Raw genomic sequence first — 23296 nt, forward strand, 5'->3', positions numbered from 1 at the left:
TCTTGACCCCCAAATGGTCAAGACGGCAAACGTTCTTAAAAAGAGATAAAAAACAAACAAACATCAGATGTATTTTTCAATGTGTTTTATTTTATACTATCTTGTCATTTATTTGGCAAGCAACACTTCAACATGAAATGCTTCCTGGAATTGTTGAGGCCTTGAAGTTGTTGTGTGCATATACTGTACAGACTCCCACAGAGGTGCAGACATTGTCAGATAGTGACGATATTCTGTGACATCTAAGTGTTAGTATGATAGCATCTATGTTTAAGTAATCACGGCACTAACAACAGCTGTGGTGGTCTTAAAGTTTTAGCTCATTCAGGAATGAAGCGTTTTTCAACTTTGCACGTTAATGACAGTGTTCATAAAAGTGTATTTAAAATCATGCAGTAGAAATCTACCCATTAACAACCACCGAATGAAGATATAAAAGTAAGAAAACCAGAGCTAGGAAGTCTCAAGAATATTCATTCATGCATAAAAGGCAGTGAGACTTTGGCAGTGTAGTGCTGCCCTCTGTAGTCACTACCAAACATTGGCTACAAAGAGGGAGAGGAAAGACTGAAAGGTTTTTTTGTGAATGAACACAATTGATTCCTGTTTTTTCATTCAGTTTTCTTTCGAAACGGTCATGCATTAAGAGCCAGAGACTTGCGCATCGGTCCTTTAATCTTTCAATCATTCTCAATTGATTTCATGCAGCCCTTGATTATCTTGTCAGCTTGGATGATCAGCTCAACATTAGAAATGATTAATAGCACATCCTCTACGGCACATTATATTTATCACGTTAGTTTCGGTAGCTAATGAGACACTAATGAGCTTTCTTCACGTCTATGATTATAACACGTGACCTTCATTTGCCTTGCTTTTATTTCTTTTAAGAGAATGATTTGAATAGCTTTATATGCTAGGCTACAATGGTTATTTTGTACTTTATAGTGGTAAATATATTTACTGTTTCATACCAATTGTAAAGACTAAATACAGACAGACTATATAACTTGGTACTGTGGTAAGCCTATTATACGTGCTTGTAATTCAGTTTTCACGGGAAATTGTGGCTCTTGTCTCGCCATATCCTTAGGGTATGCACATGTCGTGACCGTTGTCTGGAGTGATTGCGGTTATGCCCATTGAGTGGCAGAAAGACTGAGCGGCAGCATTGATTTTCACCATTGAATGACTCGAAAAACACACAAAACACATCTAAAATAGGAGCGAGCTTTGAGACTGACTGTATAAAAAGATTTGACAAGAAATCTGAGGTATGTTTTTTTATATTGTATCCACAACTAATCAATTAAATATTTATCATTTTATATTCTGCATAATTTAATGTTTTTAAATAAGCATTAGCACTTAGAAAAAACAATATAAGTTGTCAGTAAATGTCAGGAAGATAGGATTCCTGGGTGCATGTCAAAATCCATGGATCAATGGGCACTTTATAGTTTATAGTTTAAACTGAATGTTTGTTTTATTTGTGGTTTCTCCTATTAAAGCCAGTCATGAAACTGCTGTAAAACTTTTTTACTTTTAAAAGTACAAAGTACCTTTTAAGTGAGCTATTGCATTTCAGGAAGAAAGTGTTAAAACGAATGGTTAGCTTACATGTGATTAGTTAAATTACTTCTGGTTTAAACCCCCTTGTTTGTGAGAGGGATTATATTCAGATAGGAAGCTCTTGTTTTAAATGTGCATTATTATTATTTGGCATTAGCTATCTAATGCTAATCACAGTCCCCAGCTGCCAAGTATGTTTTTTTCTGTCTGATTTCTCCTATATATATATATTGTCTGGCTATCACCAGATCAAGCTCAATTTAAGATTGAACATTGGTCTGGGGAGTCTGCTCTGTATTTGCTACTGCACAAGAGGAGTGATCAACTGGCATTATTTGAATGACTCTGGGTGCGTTCACACTTGTAGTTTGGTCCGTTTGGTCCGAACCAAAAAACAAAACATATAGTCCTGGTCTGCTTAGCGTTCACACTGGCATTTTTAACAGTGAACCTAAAGTTACCGAACCAAAGGCATAGGGAGACGGTCACAACCTGATTGGTCGGCTTATATGACATAGGAGCTTGCTTACCGAACATTCAAAACACTGCTGTGTGCTGGATGAAACGCGATCATTGTATGCGTCTACATATAGCATTATTTTTACCCGCTGAGAACTCATGAAGAGCTCATAAAATGTTCAAAACATTCAAAATAGCACCAGGATTTCCTCCGTTGTATGCAGAAAAGAGACGGCAGGTCTGTCGTCTGTACCGACAAATGGGCAACATGTCCTTTGATGAGAAGAACCTTATGCTTTTTGTATGTTTTTTCTAGCATTTTCGAAACATGCTCGTCGGACCAAATATTGTTGAGGCACCTGCTCATTGCTGTACGTTTGCCCTCTAATGTTAACGTTATTCATTTTGGATACACAATGGCGCGTCGTAAAATCAGCTGACTATGCATCGCATCTTGTGACATTATGTCCGTTATTTTGGTTCGTTTACATGTCTTTGGTCCGTGTTGCATTCAAATATCAATCGTACCGCACCAGAGTTCGTTTGGAAGCGGACCGAGACCCATCTTTTTTAGCGGTCTTGGTCCGCTTGTTTGATGTGCACCAGGGCATCCAAAGATGGCAGCGTTCACATTATGTTGAAATGAACCGCACTAAACAAGCAATCGCACCAGGGTTCGTTTTAATCGAAGTAAACATTACAAGTGTGAACGCACCCTCTCAACGCAGTCCTTCAACCAATGCAGTCCACAAGAGGCGTGATTAATGGGCAACGACCCATCTATCCGTCATCGTGTGAAACCCGCCAATAGCGTTCCAGGTGGATAAGCCAGTCTGTGATTGGTTCCCGCAAAAGTGTAACAGAAGCTATAGAACTGAATGTACAGGATTCCAGACTGAGTTGCCGGGCGAAATGAAATCGCTGGGTTTACCTAATCTAGAGAATTGGTGCTTTACTGAAAATGTATTTCTGTCTTTAAACTTTAAAGTCTGTCAATACTGCTGCAAACGGCTGCAAAGCACTCTTCTTGCTGCAATTTAGTGTTTTGTCTGGAAAAGATTTGAAGTGTTTCCAATTTTGGATGCATAATGTATATTTTAGAATCCTTGCGGTTTCATTCTCATACGCGCAGGTGTTGTGCCTAATTTCGACTGCCAAATTATTATCCATTATAATCCTAATACCACCTAAACCTACCTATATTGGGGATTTAGGGAGGTATCTGGTGGGAGTCAGAAGCAGACTGCACTGGTGTTGTGCTAAATTCTGACCCCCAGTATTGGTCAATTTAGGGGTGGGATAAGGATTAGGCAAGCAAATAGTGGCCTCAACAAGGGGGTTTCATTCAGCGTTCATTCATTCTGTGCTCATTCAGCAAAGCCTGTGGAGATGATGGGTGACTGGTATGAAATACTGGCATGGATTCAACATGAGTAAAGGATACAACTGTAAGTTTCCCAGCCAAAATGCGAAACTCAAATTACATTCTGCATACAGAAAAATTCTGCATGTGCAATGCTGCATTGGTTCACTACACGTGCGAACCGAAAGAATACGTTAAGTGTTAAATATTATAATATAGCATAATATATTATGTTAGTTTTTTTAGTTTCCTATGTTTATATTACTTAATATGTATTTGTGATCTTATAAATGATGATATAGATAGCTATGCTTTCACATATATAATTCAACTTGTTTTTTTGTTTGTTTTGTTTTTTGCTCTGGCTCAGTAAATATACTAGTGACTCATTTTTATCACATTTAAAGCTGAGTTCTCATGTGGGAAAAAGCGAAAAAGGTGTTAAAAGCCGAAATGCGTATGTACAAGTCATGTACAATTTGTTATGTTCAGTGTTACAGATTCATCCTTGAACCAATTAATGTATTATTCATTTGTCAACCTTAAATGTGTTGTCTAGGGCCTTAAAACAAAACACTTTCTTTGTACGTGATGTGTGACTTCATTGTTTGGAATGGCAGTTCTGTCACGGCCGTTGTGAAAAGCAGCAGCCCAGAGCGCCGGTGAGGGTGACGGAGAAGGCCGTTGGTAATGGACGGAGCTTCAAGCTTTTGGCTTGAGACTTTTTTTGGACCTGAAATGAAACAAAAGGCAGGTGGTTAAACAGACGTGAAATAGAGGAAGTCCAGATGTGACCATGAGAGTTACATTGAACAATCCCACCTGTGTTATTCTGCCACCGCTACACCTGCACAATTATCTTTGCTCTCCGAGGTTATAGCTAAATATTCCGCCCTAAGAGAACGAGAAGGAGGGAGAGAAGGCAGAAAGGACAGAAAAGGTAATGAAGAAAAGAACAGCAACAAGAGCTTGAAAAGATCTGAGAACAGCAGTTTGTAGAAAAATATAGATCCTTTTGGGATCAGGAAATATAGATTTGAAAGAAGAAAAGCAGTTGAAACTAATAAAAGACAGGCGGATTTCATGCTGGACTATTTTACACCGACTGTCAAAAGTTTGGAATAATTCATTTTTTTAATGTTTATTTTTAAAAATAGTTTTAAATGTTTATTTGATCAAATATACGGTAATACAGTGAAAAATTAAATAACCTAACATTAAAATATTTTTTAAATAACCTATTCTGGGATGCAAAGCTTTTTATCAGCAAAGATTTTTTATCATCATGTCTTCAGTCTCGTGAAATCATCAGAAATCATAGTATTATTTAGAGAAAGGGTAGGCTCAAAGAGAGGCTTTGAAATAGAAATATTTGTAACATTATAATTTATAAATGTCTTTACTGTTACTTGAACTGTTACTTGAATCTGTTGATTTGTTGAATAAAAGTAGTATTAATTTAATATTAATTTAATATTTTTGATTATACTGTTATTGATAATATTTTGCAATATTAACATTTTTTACTGATTTTTTAAAAAAATTAAATAAGCCTTGGTGAGCAGAAGAGACTTTTTTAAAAAACATAAAAAAGTAACCTTCTATGGGACCCATTATGTTCTAACCATTAAATATTTTTTATTACATGAAATAGCTTCAATCATAATTTTTTTTTTTTTTTTTTTGGGGGGGGGGGGGGGGGGGGTTCCTTAGGGAAACGTCATATGTCAACTTTTATAAATTGATGGATGTATACTTGGGACTCATGGAAACTCATTTAATCCCTGTTATTCCCAATAATTTGGCTTAATCATCCTCACTCTCATCACATGGAAGAGCTTACTCTGCACTCTTCCTATTGCCCTTTCTATAAAATATTGCTGTATTCATTTTCTGAAAAGAAGAAATTATTTTTGGTACTTAAACATAAACAGAATTGATATTTTGAAATTGTAATTTTTTCAATTGACATTTTAAGTCAAATGTAATTTCTACATCATTGGCTAACTTAAGACCTGCTCTTTTAATTCCCATAGTGCAATTTATTTTATGAATAACAAGGAAATTTGTATACATGAATTGTTGCCATATGGCAATGCTGTACCACAAAGGGTTAATTATTCCAAACTTTTGACACAAATGCATATTTTTAAAATTAAAGATCCCATAAAGTTTAAGATAGTTTGCTTTGAATCCACCTATATGCTAATGCACTTCAGACAGATAAAGAGAAGCAGCTCTCAGCTAATCTTCCACTCAAGGCCGTATACAAATATGCCCTTCAGGAGGTTTTGTCTCAAATGTCCTGTATTAATAGGGCATTTTTAATGTTGCCTAATGAGGTAGACAGGTGTTTGTCATTGAGGAAGAGCAAACAGGGAGGAAGTGTTTGGAAAATGGGAACGTGGAGAAATGTGACTCACTCGCTCTCTCTCAGAGCTTCCTCTCCCGCTGCTGCGATCTTCCTGTAACAGTAGACCATCTCCACCAACAGCCAGAGCTGCAGCCCGATGATAGACACGTACATCATGATCTCGGATAAGATGGACGCCATGCCTCGTGTAGCTAGGGGTAAGTGAGATCAAATTCAGTTCAGAAATCTATATTTGGTTCTTTCATAACATTCACATTTCCATATAATCCTTAACACATGATTTAATCAGGCTTATTCTTAAAATGATGATCAAACACTGAAAGAAGGAAGTTTAAAGTTTGATCTGAACATATTTGTGCAGGTTTCAGCACTCTGTAAGATAGACACATCAGTAGAGACATCAGTGCTGATGTAGGCCTGACTCAGACTCTGACAGGAAGTAAGACCGAATTATCACCGTCAGCATATGTGACAAGACGGCTTCTGTCCCAGTGGACAGACGTTCTCAGCAGAAGGATCAAATGTGGCCCCTCAGAAGTTGATTTTGAGTGTAGCTTCCAATAAAAAAAGGACAGTTTCATAATTTGGCCATTAATTTTGCATTATATTGAAGGGGGAAAGTGTTTGTCAAAAATACTCTACACTTTTCCCCTCATAAATTTAATACAGGGCCGGCAAAAATAAGAAACAATTTTCCTCACATAACACAAGGCTTTATGGAGCAGTTAAATTATTGATTTGAGAAAAGCTGAAAGAAAAATGTATAATGGTGCTATGTCAACCCACCAAATAAATACAAATAAGTCCAAATAACTCTTTAAAAAAATCATGCATTAGATTCTTAAACATCCTTGCTGTCATAACACTAAGCATTTGTTGAGTCAAGGACACAGATGTTGCTATGAAAACACTTTGCTTTCAGGGCCATGGAAAGGCAATGACAGTGTCCTTGCTTTTGACATTTTAAAGGCATTTCTATTCAGTGTTGACTCATCTGTCTTCATGAGCACACCATTATGTTCCTCAGTTGTATTGCAGAGGATTGTGTGTGTGTGTTCTGTCAAGCCAATGATGTTATCTTCACCCTCTTACTATGATATGTGCCTGCACAATTCGTTTCAAAACCTGTTTGCATTTGTTTGCTCTCATGTAAATTTAAATCTTTTTTTAATGGACATACCATTTCCGACTACGTTGATGGTGATAAACTTGGTGGCGTTGGTGCGGAACTCGTAATTGGGGAAGACGAGGACGCGGTCGAAGAAGCATCGATAGGTGCCGGTGTCATTGAAGGTGACGTTGAGGATGTAAATTGAGCCGTCTTGCACATCATCAGTTTTTTTACTGCCGTTCCAGGCCAGGCGGTCAACGAAGCGGTCATCTATTGTGTAGCTTGTCATTTCTGCATAACTGTATATCTAATTGTAAGAAAAAAACAGAGATATTGCTATGGCAAATAACCAGTGTGGAGGACACATTATTTGATGTAGGACCCAAAACAACCTTTTTGTAATTCTCCAATATTTTGTGTTTATAAATAGCTGTTAAAGGGTTAGTTCACCCAAAAATGAAAATTCTGACATTAATTACTCACCTTCATGTCATTCCATACCTGTAAGTCCTTCGTTAATCTTTGAAACACAATTTAAGGTATTATTGATGAATTCTGAGAGCTCTTTTATTCCTCCATAGACAGCAATTTAAAGCTACACTGTGTAACTGTTCTAGATTTTTCTTAGCTAAAAACACTTAGTTCTTTCAAAAATATATGTGCTCATTAATGTATATTTACTTCTTTCAAGTAATAAAGTATTCTCGTAAATTTATAATATGCCATTGAAAATACATACGGGTGAAGGGTTCAAATGCTGGTCGCCATGTTGCTCCTCCATCTTGAAAGTACATTAGCCAAAGAGGGACATACCCATAAATTCAAGCTTTGCCTTTCGCATTTTAACACTCGATGGCACCGTGTCGAATGTGAAGAGGGGGATTGCCATGTTAATCTTGGACTAAATCGGCCACCGTAGGAGTTAAACGAAATCAGAATTGAGAGGAACAGAAACTAATATTCACTAGATGGTCATATACCTTTTCACCGCTAGATGGGGGAAAATATCAAACAGTGTAGCTTTAATTAACACTTTCAAGGTCCAGAAAGGTAGTAAAGACATTGTTAAAAAAGTCCATGTGACTCCAGTGTTTCAACCTTAATTTTATGAAGCAACGAGAATACTTTTTGTGCACAAAACCAAAATAACTTTATTCAACAATTTCTTCTGGGTAGGAAGTGCTGCACTGTTTACACTGTCAACAGTGTACCAGTCTCACACAGTTATTTTGTCTTTTACGCACAAAAAGTATTATTGTCAAGGGGTCAGAGCTTTGACTTCATAAAAAATATGTTAATTTGAGTTACAAAGATGAGCAAAGGTCTTATGGGTTTGGAACGACATGAGGGTGAGTAATTAATGATGATAAGAAAATTATTCATTTTTGGGTGAACTATCCCTTTAAATATCCATAAAATGATTTTATACATCCTTATCCTGTATGAATATTTGGAGAGGTCATTGAATTGAAAAATCTGAAAGTGTGGGAACCCTAAAAAAGGAGGGCATATTGTTTGCTGTGCATTACTTTTAATATGCCATTCATTTCATAAAATATTTACAAACCCCATTCCAAAAAAGTTGGGACACTGTACAAATTGTGAATAAAAACAGAATGCAATGATGTGGAAGTTTCAAATTTCAATATTTTATTCAGAATACAACATAGATGACATACCAACTGTTTAAACTGAGAAAATGCATAATTTTAAGGGGAAAATAAGTTGATTTAAATTTCATGGCATGAACACATTTTAAAAAAGTTGGGACAAGGCCATGTTTCCACTGTGTGGCATCCCCTCTTCTTTTTATAACAGTCTGCAAACGTCTGGGGACTGAGGACAGGTTGCTCAAGTTTAGGAATAGGAATGTTGTCCCATTCTTGTCTAACAGGCTTCTAGTTGCTCAACTGTCTTGGGTCATCTTTGTCGCATCTTTTTTGCTTCTTTTTTTACCTATATAGTTTTTAGCTTGAAACGGCAAATGGCACGGTGGATTGTGTTCACCGACAGTGTTTTCAGGAAGTATTCCTGAACCCATGTTGTGATTTCAATTACAGTAGCTTTCCTGTATGTGATGCAGTGCCGTCTACGGGCCCGAAGATCATCCAATATGGTTTTCCGGCCTTGACCCTTACGCACAGAGATTGTTCCAGATTCTCAGAATCTTTTGATGATATTATGCACTGTAGATGATGATAACTTCAAATTCTTTGCAATTTTTCTCTGAGAAACTCCTTTATGATATTGCTCCATTATTTTTCGCCGCAGCATTGGGGGAATTGGTGATCCTCTGCCCATCTTGACTTCTGAGAGACACTGAGACTCTCAGAGGCTCTTTTTATACTCAATTATGTCTGTTGATTTAATAAGTTGCAAATTGGTCCTCCAACTGTTCCTTATATATAAATGTAACTTTTCCAGCCTCTTATTGCTACCTGTCCCAACGCTTTTGGAATGTGTAGCTCTTATGAAATCCAAAATGAGCCAATTTTGACAAGACATTTCAAAATGTCTCACTTTCAACATTTTATATGTTATCTATATTCTATTTTGAATAAAATATAATTTTATGAGATTTGTAAATTATTGGATTCACAATTTGGATAGTGTCCCAACTTTTTTGGAATCGGGTTTGTTTAAAAAATATTTATATTAATAAATTAGTAACTATTAAACAGTCAAAATTATCTCTCATTCATTAGTACATAAATATAATTCATGTGCTATTCTATGCCAAACTGTCTCTCACAAAAGACATAACACTGAAAGACACTGCAGTTTTTAGGTAGTTGGGTAGTAAACTCGTTTTCTAGTGACAGAGGACTTCTTCTGCATCCTCCTTGTAATCATACTCGAAAGTAAAATGTCTGCTGATACCGCTCAGGAATGTTCCTTCATGGAAATAATGGCGGTCATAAATAATGCATGAACTTGGCCTGGCGTGAAAAATGCAGCAGTCTCGAATCGGCTTTGGGGTTTAGATGTTTTATTGAACCAAGGAATAATTAAGTTGCTTTGAATACTGTGGGCATGTCAGTAGGCACGCAGCTGTACTAGAGCTTTTGTACATGTAAAAAGGCATCTGCTGCACTTTCATTTAGGTAATGCATTGTACGTGGGGATCAGCATCTGTGTCTCAGTCATGTGGTCTTTGGTCTCATACTCACGTGTGCAAATTCACTCTCGCCTTTGGCCATGAACCACCAGTCCACTGTGGCAGAGGCCGGCACTTCCCCTCTCATCTTGCAAGAGATACAGCCCAATTTGAAGCCTTGACCCAGCACTGCCTCCGTGTCGGAGTCCACCTCCACACACGCCCCATGGCAGAGCAAAGCTACAGGAAGAACAAGACATTAGAAACACTGCTTTGGTTCATAAAATTCTCTATTAAGTCTTACTGATGCCCACTTTTTTTGTTTTGAACTGACAGGCATCTAAATCTTCTCGTTTTATCTATTTTTTTAAAATCTTTTTTTGTTTGGTTTCTTGCATGCGTTCCCATTTTTTTGGGAATTATGCATGCTGGCTTTTTTAGTTCAAGGCAGAGCATTTTCTTGCAAGCTTTATTTCCACTCATAAAAACAGATTGTGCAGTTAAAATAGTCATAATTAACTGTGCATCTCAGAGCGCAGTATTTGCTTAAACATTTTTTTTTTTATCTTTAAAAAGCTTTGAGGGGAAATAAATTGTTAGCGGTGAGCTGTGATCCTTTTTGAGACATTAATCTACTTTCATATATAGATCAAAGTCTCTATATATGGCTAGAAGTCGCAAACACTTGCAGAAAGGGACACACCTGATATTCCAAGTATCTTTCTCTCACACTTCACCCTGCGGTTTCCACAGAGACATCTGCATCGCTTTCAACCAATGATCTTTTTGCAATTCTGACCTCTGGAGAAGTATTTATATATGTGCAATGAGATGAGGGACAAGAAACATTGCACACACATCAATCACAGCTACAGCGTTACATTATTAACTACAGTCATCCTTCTGTTGAGATATTTTACGGGGATCTCTTTACAGTAATATTCAGGAAAACAACATTTATAATTGACTTTTAAATGCTAAGAGAAAAGGAGGACGGATGAAAAAAGTAAAAATTGGTGTGACCCCCCCCAACTGGAAGACAAGAGAAGAAAACGAGAGAGAGAAAGAAAGAAGGAGACAGAGAGTTAAATGTTTTCAGTGTTACATCATCACATCACTGATTATTATTGATTTATTGGCTTCTGATTGGCTGCAGAGGAAGAAAGAAGGGTAGATTGGGGAGGAAAAAAACAATCATCAATACAGAAATACCAGAGATTCATAGGAAAGTGGAGGAAGGGTATAATCACATCATGCTGACACATTCCTAAAACAAGCTAATTATTAAGAGAGCCAGTACATGGCTGCTATACTAATCATATTAATAATAAGGCATCACAACTTTGTAATGTACAGTATGACAATGATTTCAATTTTGAGATTACATTGTATGATGTTATTATTGTTTTTAACTGTTAACTTTAAAGTTGTGATGAAATGTAAGCGACATATCTTTTTTTTCTTTTGATGTACATCCTCAGAGTGCAACGGATTATTAAAAAAGAAAAAATGTAGGGCAGGGACTGGGTTCTATGATTGGCATGCTTCACAGTAAGATTAATAGCATGCATTAACATTTGAATTTTGATTTCATGCCAACTTTTAGTGAGCATACAGCAAAGAAGATCTGGGGATTTTTTCTTAATTAAAATTGCAGATACGGCAAAGGACGCTCTAAAGGGTGGGAGGAACTTTAAAAAGCCGGGGAGGGACGGTATACACACACAATAAGCTGACCTCAGACCTGCCAAAAAATGCTGTCTAAACTTCTGTCAATGTCGCTGCGGGGGCAGGGTCATTGCATAACCCCTTTTGCAACAGATTACATTATGCAATTTATTCCAGATTAGACTGCATAATGCCCACATAATCCCAGGATGGAATTAATGCACTAAAGTGTTGAATTAAACACTTTTTACAATTGCTTCGGGATGCTTTTTTGGATGGGAAAGACCTATGATTTTGCATTCAAGCCAATGTTAACATTTGACCAATTCTACATTTCTTGGGAATTGAACAACTGATGTTGTCTGCACCATGTTCTACTGTTTGGCTACCAGGAACACTGTGGTGCAATGAGAGATTCAAAGAAAGAGAAGAAAAAGCCTTTTGAGAGCTCATTCATGAAAACAAGCTGCCGAGGACAACGCTCCCATGCCAGCCGGCAGTCTCAGACTGTTTAGCAGCGACATACACTCTGGCCTCTCGGGAATTTGCAAATATCTGTGACAAACACTGAGCTCCAGGGTGGAGACTTTCCATAGAAACAAAAGCTCTTTGATACATCGCCCCATCATGTGGCATGATGTTGGCCAGTATGTTTCTTGTGGTCTAACAATCGTCCTGTTGAACTCCCATTCTCATCTCTGTCCACTCCAGCCTTTAATCTAATCTCTAAAATCAATCTACAATGAACTGTGCTATTTGTGACCCACTAGTCGAGGGTAAATGGCAAACGGCAGTGATATTTCCTCAGGTGACCAGATCTAAAGACAAAGCCTCTTCTTCTTTAGCTCTAAGACACTGGGTTTCTCACAATCATTTCTTGATGCTGGGATAAGGAGTGTGCAGAAATTGGCATACATATTAAACCAGCAAGAAATTCATACAGTATGTCCTTTGTTCATCCTTGCTCAGATTTAGCATTCGCGCTCTCACCATCCCCGCCCATCCTCTCGTCCTCTTTTCGACACACGAACACACACACTCAGACACACCTTTCCTCACACACACGTCGGTTTTCCACAGTGCCAGACCTGTACGTGCATGACGACACTGCTTTCTGAAGGAGCATGACAGTGCTGGATTCTGATGAAAATCTGCTTAGAATGCAAAGATCTTGCTCCTCATTGGTTTGCCTGTTTCTAGACCTCTGTTTTCAGCCTCTGTTAAAAAATTAATAGCCATCTTCGATCTCCCCCAGCCTTTTAGACGGCACAAATAAGTCTAATCAGCAAAATCGCCTTCCTGTCTACTTATACTTAGTGGTGCTGGCTTGACAGTTGGCCAGCAGATCCATTATATGTATATATTATATATATATATATGTACTTAGGCTTCAGGTTTGTTCATCGGGATACACCGAAATTACAATTAAAAGTTAGTAGTTTTTATTTATCCCCGTAGGGAAAGTACACTTGCAGCATACTCACACAGACAATTAAAAATTCACAATTGGCATATGCAAACATAATTTAAAACAAATCAATCTAGATTTAGGATAAAGACAGTCAGACCAGCTGGCCAACAGTCAGCACAAGAATATGCATTTAAAAAGCTGATTGCTTGGGGAATAATTTGGACCTGTTTTTCATGCATAACACAACACCATCGTCCAGATGGTAGAAGTTCAAAAGCGTAATGTAAGAGATGCCTCTTATTATCCACAATAATATTGGCTTTATTCAACACCCTCTCTTATTATATGCTCTCTATACTTGTCATTTTGATTCCCAACAGTTCTTCCCAACTTGACATTGTCACTACCTTCCATTTATGATTTCCATTGGAGCCTCTGAAGCATTAACGTACCAGAAGCTCACACACAATGTCATAATGCTTTCAATAAAAGCCCCATAAAACAACAAAAGCAGTCTGCTATGGACATTAAAAGACAATCATTTCTTATACAACCTCTGTTGTAACTCCTTACCTATACATAATCAGACCACTCATTCCATTTAAGCTTAGAGTCCAAAACTATGCCAAGGTATTTGTATTGTGTTACTAATTGTATTTGTTCGCCATTTATTAATGTAGAATGGGTTATATCCTGTTCTCTCCCTCTAAAATCAATAACCATCTCCTTAGTTTTGAAGGCATTTAAGTGGAGACTTGATTTTTCACAGCAGCTTAAAAAGAAATCCAAGACAGGTCCATGCTCTTCCTCCCCATCGTTTAAAAGGCTCACTAAAGCAGTATCATCTGCGTACTTGATAATAAATCTGTTTTAAAAGAACTAGAACAAGAATTTGTATATAAGATAAATAATTACATCCATAACACATCCCTGAGGAGATCCAACCAAAGTAAAAAAAAAATTTTCCGAAATAGACCCTCCTAACTTAACCTGCTGGATTCTACAACTAAGAAAGTAAATCTCCCATGTTAGCAACCTACTATCAAAATGAGAATTCGTTTTCCATGGTGTCTGCTAATGTACTGTGGGAAATAAAAAAGCTGATGAGAAATCCACAGTCTTTGGGTTCTCTAAATATGTATAGCAGATTCAGTACAGTTAAAATGGCAACTTCTACACCCTGAAGGGCGTGATAGGCTAACTGCAGAGGATCTATGAGATGCTCCATTTCAGATACAATATACATTTTTACTAAAAGCTTGAAATATTTTATCACTAGAGATTTAAGAGCTATTGGTCAAAAATCACTGAATTCTGAAGGTCTAGAGACCTGATGGTTGATAAAATTATTTCTATAAATAATACATTTATAATTAATAAATGACCAAATGTTACAGTTCGTTAATATTTTTTTTTAAATCTAAAATAAATGTGTGTGTGTGTGTGTGTGTGTGTGTGTGTGTATGTATATATATATATATATATATATATATATATATATATATATATATATATATATATATATATATATATAATTTTCATATATTATATCTATTATTTGCAAATATTAAACTTTTCGCATATAAGTATAAGGGGTTTATTCATCATACATTAAAATAAAAAAAATAAAAAAATAACAATTTCAAATACACTACCACACACACACACACGCACACACACACAAAATATTAACTTCATTCAATTTTCAATTTCTTCTCTTCAATGTCATTCTCTTACGTTGCTGATGTAGTAAACAAAGTGCAGCACTTTCGAGTTCTACGTCAGAACACCGGCTTACCATTGGCCAACGCTGTTCATCACATGTGTGTGATGCTGACACAGGACCTAGCCAATGGCAGTAAGTGCTACACTGTGTTGTTATTTTTGGCGCACAAAAATAATTCTTGTCACTTCATAACATTAAGTTTGAACCACTAGAGTCAAATAGACTATTGTATGTCTTTACTACCTTTCTGGACCTATAAAGGGATAAGAGAGCTCTCGGATTTAATCAATAATATGTTAATTTGTGTTCTGAAGATGGACGAAGGTCTTACGGGTTTGGAATGACATGAGGGTGAGTAATTAATGACAGCATTTTCATTTTTGGGTGAACTTACCCTTTAGGTAATTGTTAGTTACAAATGATGACAAAAGTAATCTAAATATCCAACATAGCAGATTAATAATTTAATTAATTAATAAAAATTCTAAAACAGGCAGATATGGGATTAATATAGTTTGCATCCTTATTAGAAACTACATAAGCATTGCAGATCTCACTTGCTCTGTGTACATATTTCAATCAAGACTATTTTCTGCCCATGTTTCTTAGCAGCATCCACCTCCCACTGCTTTACTCCACATGTCCTTTAGAACTACAGAACACTCGCTGCCAGCGAATCATCAGTGTTCACTAACATGCACACATCTAAAAAACATACATTAACAACCACAGCATTGTCCAGCACTAAGCCAGTCGGGCTAAACGTACACTAATGGCACTCCTGGAGTTTTGTGTTTAGAGCAGGATATGATACAGCTGTTAAACAGCCTGTGAAAATGTTATCACAGTAGGTGTCTACTGAGATCGGAGGAGACTCACACAGTGTGAGCAACACCCAGAGACTGTGATAATGTCAGGTCCTGATTTATATTAAAACAATCCGGATGCTTTAAGACATTACAAAACAAAATAATGTAATCCACAGCACCATAAAATATCCACTGTGAGACTTGCCATTCAATTCTAGAAATAATTGACACCACCCCTGATCGTGTGGCAATTCCATTTAATCAGATACTGTAGTTTGGACATTCTGAGAGTGTATAATACAAGGAAATAGACGGACACAGTGGACTCTCTTTCTGTCTCACCTCACGCTTTCATTCTCAAACATGGTTTATCTTTCTGTCCATCTACCCATGCTCACTGCCATTTTATCTCTTCTGAATAAAAACGGTTCCTTAAAGCCCCTTTTCTGTGAGATGACTTACTGTACCAAAATGGTGTTACACAAGTATAGTTGTGTAACCGTTCTCCTTTTAAGCTTTCTCCATTTCTAATTTTAACCTTTTGCTCCAACAATTTTACAAAGTAAAGTAGGCTAATATGAAGTAATATTGTAATATTGAAGTGATATTGAAGTAATATTACACATTTGACAGACAGACAGACAGACAGACAGATAGACAGATAGACAGATAGATAGATAGATAGATAGATAGATAGATAGATAGATAGATAGATAGATAGATAGATAGATAGATGGATGAGGCTATTAGTGAGGTCAAAAGTAATCAAAAAGTTATAAAAAAGTAGAAATAATGTAATAATGATGTTACTAACTACAATTTATTATCATTATTAATATTAAATATGCTAAAGCACCTTTGGGAGTTGCTCTGGGTAAGTGTTGTTAAATATTAATCTAGATGAGATGGGCAGTTCATCATGCAAAAAGATGATATTTACGGGGTTTTTTTAAGCGGGCACAATCATACCAAAGTGACTTAAAAAATGTGTATAAATTAGTTCAAATACTTCATCAGAATTAGCATATGAAATAATAAAGATTTGCATTAGTTTGACATAGGAAAACAAGTTTAACATTTAAGCATGATAACCGGTCACTTTACATATCCTGTTAGTACAGAAAATACACATATCCTCATAATGGGCGCCCCGAACCAAGACACGAAGAGAGACACAAATCCCCACTGCGTAACTAGGACATCTATCACTGAGGCATAACTGACAACACCTGTTCCCCAGAGAGCGATTTATTTCCATCTCTGCCCTTCTTACAGTCACAGACGAAAGATATTCAGGCTTTGAACAAGCGCTGACAGCCACATATTTTGAGCACCCACCACAAAACCAAGTATTCACGAATCACAACACAAAACAAAGAATTCACAACCATTGCATTAGAAGATAATAACAGCTCATGGCATAAGCAACCGAGCTCGGGAAAGAGCTATATTTCTGTCAGGACCACCCCAATCAACAAAGGCTCTATTTTAGCATCAACACATGCTCTACAAACAGTGTCAGCTGGTTTGGGTTTTTACTCAGCAATCCGGGAACCCCAAAACCCATAAACACACTCACTTCGAGCTAAGACTGACCGAACAAAAAGAAAAGATATACTTTACTGGGCATGTGCTAAATTCCCCCATTATATATATATATATATATATATATATATATATATATATATATATATATATATATATATATATATATATATATATATATATTATGGCATTATCTATATCTAAAATTTTAACTACTATAAAAAACTGCAAGACAGCTGCAGATACAATTTAGTTTGAAAGCGGATTCCTGCAATACAGGTACCTGCAGATTTATCATGGCCTGATTGACACAGACAGACAGAAAGAGATAAAGGTTGTGAGACAGACAGACAGAAAGAGATAAAGGTTGTGAGGCTTGAAATGTGTCTTAAATGTTTCTAAATGCACTTGAAACACTCACCGTGTGTTAAACACACCAGCATAGGGACCCACAGAAGTCGCACTGCAGACATCTTCACAGGTGATAGCCACAGAGTCGTGTCTCTGTCTTTCACACACACACACACACACACTCACACACAAACACAGACACAAAACACAGGCTCAAGCTGAAAAGCAGGAGGTCTTGACAAGTAGTCCACAGTGAGACAGGAGCTCTGAGAAGAAAATATCCCGTGGATCTGTGAAGAGATGAGCTTGATAGTGTGGAAAACAGTTCAGGCAAGATGATGATACTGGGCTTCCTCTTAATTCAGACCCTGATGATGTTTTCCTCCTGTCCTTCCTGACGGGTGGGAGATGAGTGTTTTGGTGGAGGAGCAAGAGAGTCCAGTGAGGGAGTATCAGAGCTGTGATGCCCTCTGTGCAGGCAATCGACCTAACAAGTCCAGAGATTCGGTTACTCCATGAAAGAAAAAAGAGCTGAGATGCCGGATTCAAGTTTCAGTCAGTAACTGTTCTCCTTGACAGCCAGTACTTACTTAATAATGATATTAATACACTTTTTCTAGTGATAAAATACTCTGATCAATATCTAATCTGATTTCTAAAATATATAGTGAGATTCACTAAACAACAACGTTTTCTTGACAGTGGAAGACTTGGAGCTGAGGTCTGTGATCTAGTTTTGAATTAAAAATGTATGCAGATAATGGAAGACGAGACGTTAACTAAGGATTTTGTGTTGTGCATTTATGTTAAAACATCAGTTGACTGATTTAACCTGAGAATTTTTATTTTATTTTAAGTGATCCAATCTTTGCCATAGTGAGTTTAAAATGGACAATGGATCTCCTTAATGATTATGTCTTTGGCTTCATGCAAACATACATTCAGACAATCCCTTCTACACTATTGCTTGTGTATTTTGTGAATTATTGCTTATGTTAATATGTGAACATGAGGATATATATCGTAGGATCAATTTCAACTTGAAGTTATAGGCAGCTAATTATGAAGAGGAATGACCCGCTAAATGTATGAAATGAGGAAATTTACATCGGATTGTACATAAAATATCAACAGCAGATTTAGCAGGCTGCCTATTATTAATACTTTTCACTTAATGTTTGTGTCTTTCTCTCATTTAAATGCAGCATATGTTGATGCTAACACATGCAGTAAATGTTTACTATGACCGATTGTAGTTATGCTCATGCCATCTGATATGTTTGCCAAAGCGTCTGTATTTCCAACTGTCAAACATCAAGGCATATGTTTAATAATATGCTAATTACATCATTCATGCGTCTACATTACATATGAATGAATTAAAGTTAATTTCAAATACATTCCCTATAGTTTTTTTTAAACAATATTCAATGGGTACGACGTTGTCTGATGCAAAAACCAACGTCGACGGCAAGTTATGTCCCCTGTCAACAAACGTGACCTGCGGTTTGAATATCTCTCAGCCTACCGTGTCCGATTACAACACGTATTTAGTCAAACAGCATTCCTTCCCCACGTTTGGTCTTCATTCATTTGGTTACGATTCCAAAAAAAAGGCTTTTCAGTGGATGAAGTCGGATAAATCAGTCCGTTGGTCACCTCACTCGGGGTGTTTATTTCAGGGTCGCGTAAATTTACCAATGTGTGCTGCCGTTCCCGCATAAACGTTCGATATTGAAATTATGATATGAACAAAAGAATCAAAAGGGAGCAGCACCACACGTTAAGCCAAAACGTGGTACGTTCATTGACGACATCTCACCCTGCTGTAAGGGAAGGATGCTGCGTTTGGGATAGGCGAGGATGGACTGGGAGGGAGCAGATGATGGGGGAGGGATACAAACTGATGCATTGCAGTAGTAGGATGGATGGAAAGCGTAATGTCTGATGTTTAAAATCGTATATTTGTTATGTCAACGTAAAACTAGATTTGTTGTCCTTTAGAGGTTGGATTGCCATTCACGTTCATTCATTCGGACGCGCAGTGGTGTAGAAAAACCCGACGATCTCTGCATGTATGACCCGGATTATTCGAGAACAGATTATTCTGGAGTCTAGAAATTTGGGCGCAATCGCATCACGTTAAGCAGCACGCCCACATTTAACATTGTTATAAAAAATTTAAATAGCTATCAGAAGGTGAAAATGTGTCCATGTAGATACTGTAAACAACATGGGACTGAAGTACAGACTATGAAGCTGCTAGGAAGCCACTTTTCTTCACAATTAAGAGCGGAGTTTACGTGACTGAAATCTTCAGCTGTTCCTCACAAACATATCATATTCTATTCGTTCCGCCAGAAGAAATTACAGGTTTGGAAGTTTGATCACGCTAATTTAATTTGGGACTGAATTAAAGCATGACTTTAAGACAGTTGTAATATCTTTGTTTTACCTCTAGGGGGAGATACAATTTCATTTTTGAGGTGAGGCTACTTTAATGAATGGGAACAAGGCTACTCGTAGGGCCTTCATTCAATAGATTTTTTTTTTTAGAATTTCGTAAAGTATATCTACACAAGGCCTACCGTTCAAAAGTTTTTGATCGCAAAGATTTGTAATGTTTTTAGTTATGCTCTCCAAGGCAGCATTTATTTTATTAAAACAACAGCAACAACAGAAAAACAGCAATATTGTGCAATAATATGAACATTTAAAATAGCTGTTTTCTATTCAAATATATTTAAAATGCAATTCATTTTTGTGACTGCTCAATTTCCAGCGTCGTGTCACATAATCCTTCAGAAATCATTCTAATATGCTGATTTGCTGCTCAAGAAACATACACGATTATTATCGATGTTAAAAATAGCTGTGCTTTTTTTTTTTTAGGATTATTTGATTTAAAAAAAGCTCAATAATTTGAATAGTATTTATCTGAAATAGAAAGCATTTGCAACATAGCGTTCAAAGCGGTTCACAGGTTTGGGTCTGTAGGCCTATTTATTTATTTATATCTTTGTTGTTGGGGTGGGGGCTTAAAATTTTTTTTACAGGCCTACATTTCTTTACAGAAGAAAATCTACATTCTAAAATATATTCAAATAAAAACAGCTAGGCCTATAGTATATATGTAGTCTATAGGCCTAATAGTAGGCTAGGCTATATTGTCTTATGAAGGCTAGTTGTAACCGAGGCCAAAGGGGTGGCCAAGCTTAGGCCACGTTTTAATGTATTTTTTATATAAAATAAATGCAGCCTTGTTGAGCATAAGATTCTAAAAACATTAATACATCTTACCGATCTTTTGAACGGCAGTGTAGCCCACACTGAATTGCTCTTCAGGCAAGGCTACTTTAAGTCTGACTGAGTAGGCCTATACAATTTTTTGACGAAACTAATGTCTGCAAAACGATAGCGAAGTTGTTCCGCTTTATTTGTATTTATTTACAAAACATGGCTGATACAGCATTAAAAATAAATTAATGTGGATTTAAACACTGTTGTAGTAGGCTACAGGGATTAAAGCTTATTCAAAAAATAAATATAGAATGTCACGTGTTTGAAGAACGCGAACTCAATGTTCAAGACCTACATTCTATTTTGTATTTTGACATCATAATGGACATTATTACAGAGACTCCTGATGAAAATACCTTCATTTGGCGTCTGACTGTTATTGCTTGCTTCTTGCTCATTCAAGCTAGTTTTGTTTTTGTTGTTGATTAAGAAATCTTCACTCCAGCATTTAAACATGTGGTACAGAGCAAGAAATACTCCCCAGAATCCACCTATGCTATGCATCGTAGGCAGAAAGATGTTCAGCAGATCTTCTGGACCAGAGACTGGACAAAAGAAGTCAGCTTCAGGTGAAAGGCTTCCAGGACGTCAAGGTCCCAGAGCTCATACCTATTTAATGGATGAAGAGAGAAATGGCACTGACCCTTCATGTGAGTCTGATCTGAAAGTCAGTGCTCACCCTTCTTTTCACCCCCTACACAGTCTTGCAAGTCGACCAGTGAGGATGGACAAACAAGCGTCTCTGTGTGAAAGCCCTGTTGCTGAGTTCACAAAAATAATGTCTGTTCTAGAAGCAACCCATGTTCCCGTCAAGCCTGTGTATGGGCAGAACAAGTCAGCTGGACATTGCTCTATGCCAAAGGCTGAAGAGAAAAAGACATCAGTTCCAGGTGTAAGCCCTCCAGGGCATCGAGGAGTCAGGTCTCCTAAGCATTTCATGGAAATGTCTGTAAAAAACATCACGTTCCCTTCATGTGAGTCTGACCTGAATGTCACTGCTACCTTATATCTTCTGTCAAATTTTGTGAGTCACCCAGTGAGAGTGGACAAACTTACGTCTCTGCGCCAACATCCTGTTGCTGTGTCCACAAACATGCCTGTTCCTGTGAAGGTTTTTGCTGAACAAAGATCCATTTCAGGTGAAAGACCTCCAGGACATCGAGGGCCCAGAATTTCTACAAATTTAATTGATATGGTGGGCAGAAACTTTGCAGGACCATCATGTTCCGATCTGCAAGCCATTGCTCCTCTTTCCATACCTCGACTGCCCAGTCTCGCAAGTCGACCAGTGAGGGGGGACAAACACACATCTCCGTGTGAACGTCCTGTTGCTGTGCCTGTGTCCATGAACATGAACATGTCTATTCTGAAAATAACCCGTATTCCTGTGAAGCCTGTTGCTGAGCCACAGAAAAGAGGCAGTGTTGTCCTCACGTCTTTTTGATAATGAAGATGTCTAGATGAAGAGGGCTCAGCCTAAAGCATCCAACCGCTAAGGAAACAAGATGATGAAAAAGACAAAAAGATAATAAAATTTGTGCATCAGAAAGCTTTTTGTGCATTTAAAACGGTTTCTTTGTTGATAAACAGGTGTGATGTAATGAGATGTATACATTAAAAATGCCTGATCCTTATTTAAGCAAAATTTGCCAATTTATTTTAGCAATCATATTTGCAGACAAACAAGCAATAGTTTAAAGTCTTGGTCAATAGAAATCCAAAGGCATGCTATAAATATCACTCCCACACAACTGGACATGGCAAGTGTTAATAAACATTTAAATAAAACCATTTGTAGCCTAGATGAAAAGGCTTCATCTTTTTTCAGACGTTATAAACTTGTTTGTATAAATGACTACAAGTTCTGATGAAATCAAATGTCTGGTAACCGTATTGTTGAACTGTGTAAATTTTTTCAGGATTAACTGATTAATAAATAGCATTCGATTGAAATAAAAATTTTTTAAAAGATTCTAAATGTTTTACTGTTACTTATCAACTTTATGCCTATTAACAGCTATAAAAACAATTATTAACAAACTTTATATAACGCTAAACAGAACTGCAGTGCAAAGGATATGTAGACTGTTTAAACCATTTATCAGTTTCTTGATACTCATTATAACAGTTTGAATATGCTTTAATGCATGATCTGTTGTGCAGAAGGTATGTCAGTTATGTGTTCATGTATTCGGAATTATATTATTTGTAAATTATTGGTAGGCTATTAATAAAATGAAGTTAAAAAGTCAGGGGCTTAATAATAATTTATACAATTGCAGTAGATTAAAAAGGCTTCATCTTCATTGTTCAAATGTTGTAAACTTGCTTGTATAAATGTCTACAACTTCTGATGTCTAACAAACCGTTTTTGTGACAAAAAAACCGGGAAAAAACAGCATTCGATTGAAATAGAAATCTTTTGAAATCCGTTTTAATCAACCTAATGCCTCGTTGCTGAATAAAAATAATAGAGGCGATATAATAAAGCGATGGGATGGCTTTAGGAC

General features: G+C 36.9%; 1 protein-coding gene across 1 annotated transcript; it reads right to left on the minus strand.

Annotated features, from left to right (window-relative positions):
* Nucleotides 1-70: 70 nt before the first annotated feature.
* Nucleotides 71-19366, minus strand: scn1ba (sodium channel, voltage-gated, type I, beta a). The gene is made up of 6 exons (XM_067448143.1): nucleotides 17557-19366; nucleotides 10050-10216; nucleotides 6949-7186; nucleotides 5818-5959; nucleotides 4217-4288; nucleotides 71-4127 (listed from the first exon to the last, which is right to left on the minus strand). The coding sequence occupies exons 1-5, from the start codon at nucleotides 17606-17608 to the stop codon at nucleotides 4222-4224; spliced, it is 666 nt and encodes a 221-aa protein (XP_067304244.1). The 5' UTR covers nucleotides 17609-19366; the 3' UTR covers nucleotides 71-4127; nucleotides 4217-4221.
* Nucleotides 19367-23296: the final 3930 nt, after the last annotated feature.

The sequence above is a fragment of the Pseudorasbora parva genome, chromosome 7 (genome assembly GCF_024679245.1).
Source record: "Pseudorasbora parva isolate DD20220531a chromosome 7, ASM2467924v1, whole genome shotgun sequence".
Lineage (NCBI taxonomy): Eukaryota > Metazoa > Chordata > Actinopteri > Cypriniformes > Gobionidae > Pseudorasbora > Pseudorasbora parva.

What these genes read in the sequence shown, in the direction of transcription:
- scn1ba (XM_067448143.1), bottom strand. Translation starts at nt 17,608, where the DNA reads ATGTCTGCAGTGCGACTTCTGTGGGTCCCTATGCTGGTGTGTTTAACA. An exon ending in GCGAGAGTGAATTTGCACAC is followed by an intron (nt 7,187 to 10,049) that starts GTGAGTATGAGA and finishes TCTTACAATTAG; the next exon opens with ATATACAGTTATGCAGAAAT. An exon ending in CATCAACGTAGTCGGAAATG is followed by an intron (nt 5,960 to 6,948) that starts GTATGTCCATTA and finishes ACTTACCCCTAG; the next exon opens with CTACACGAGGCATGGCGTCC.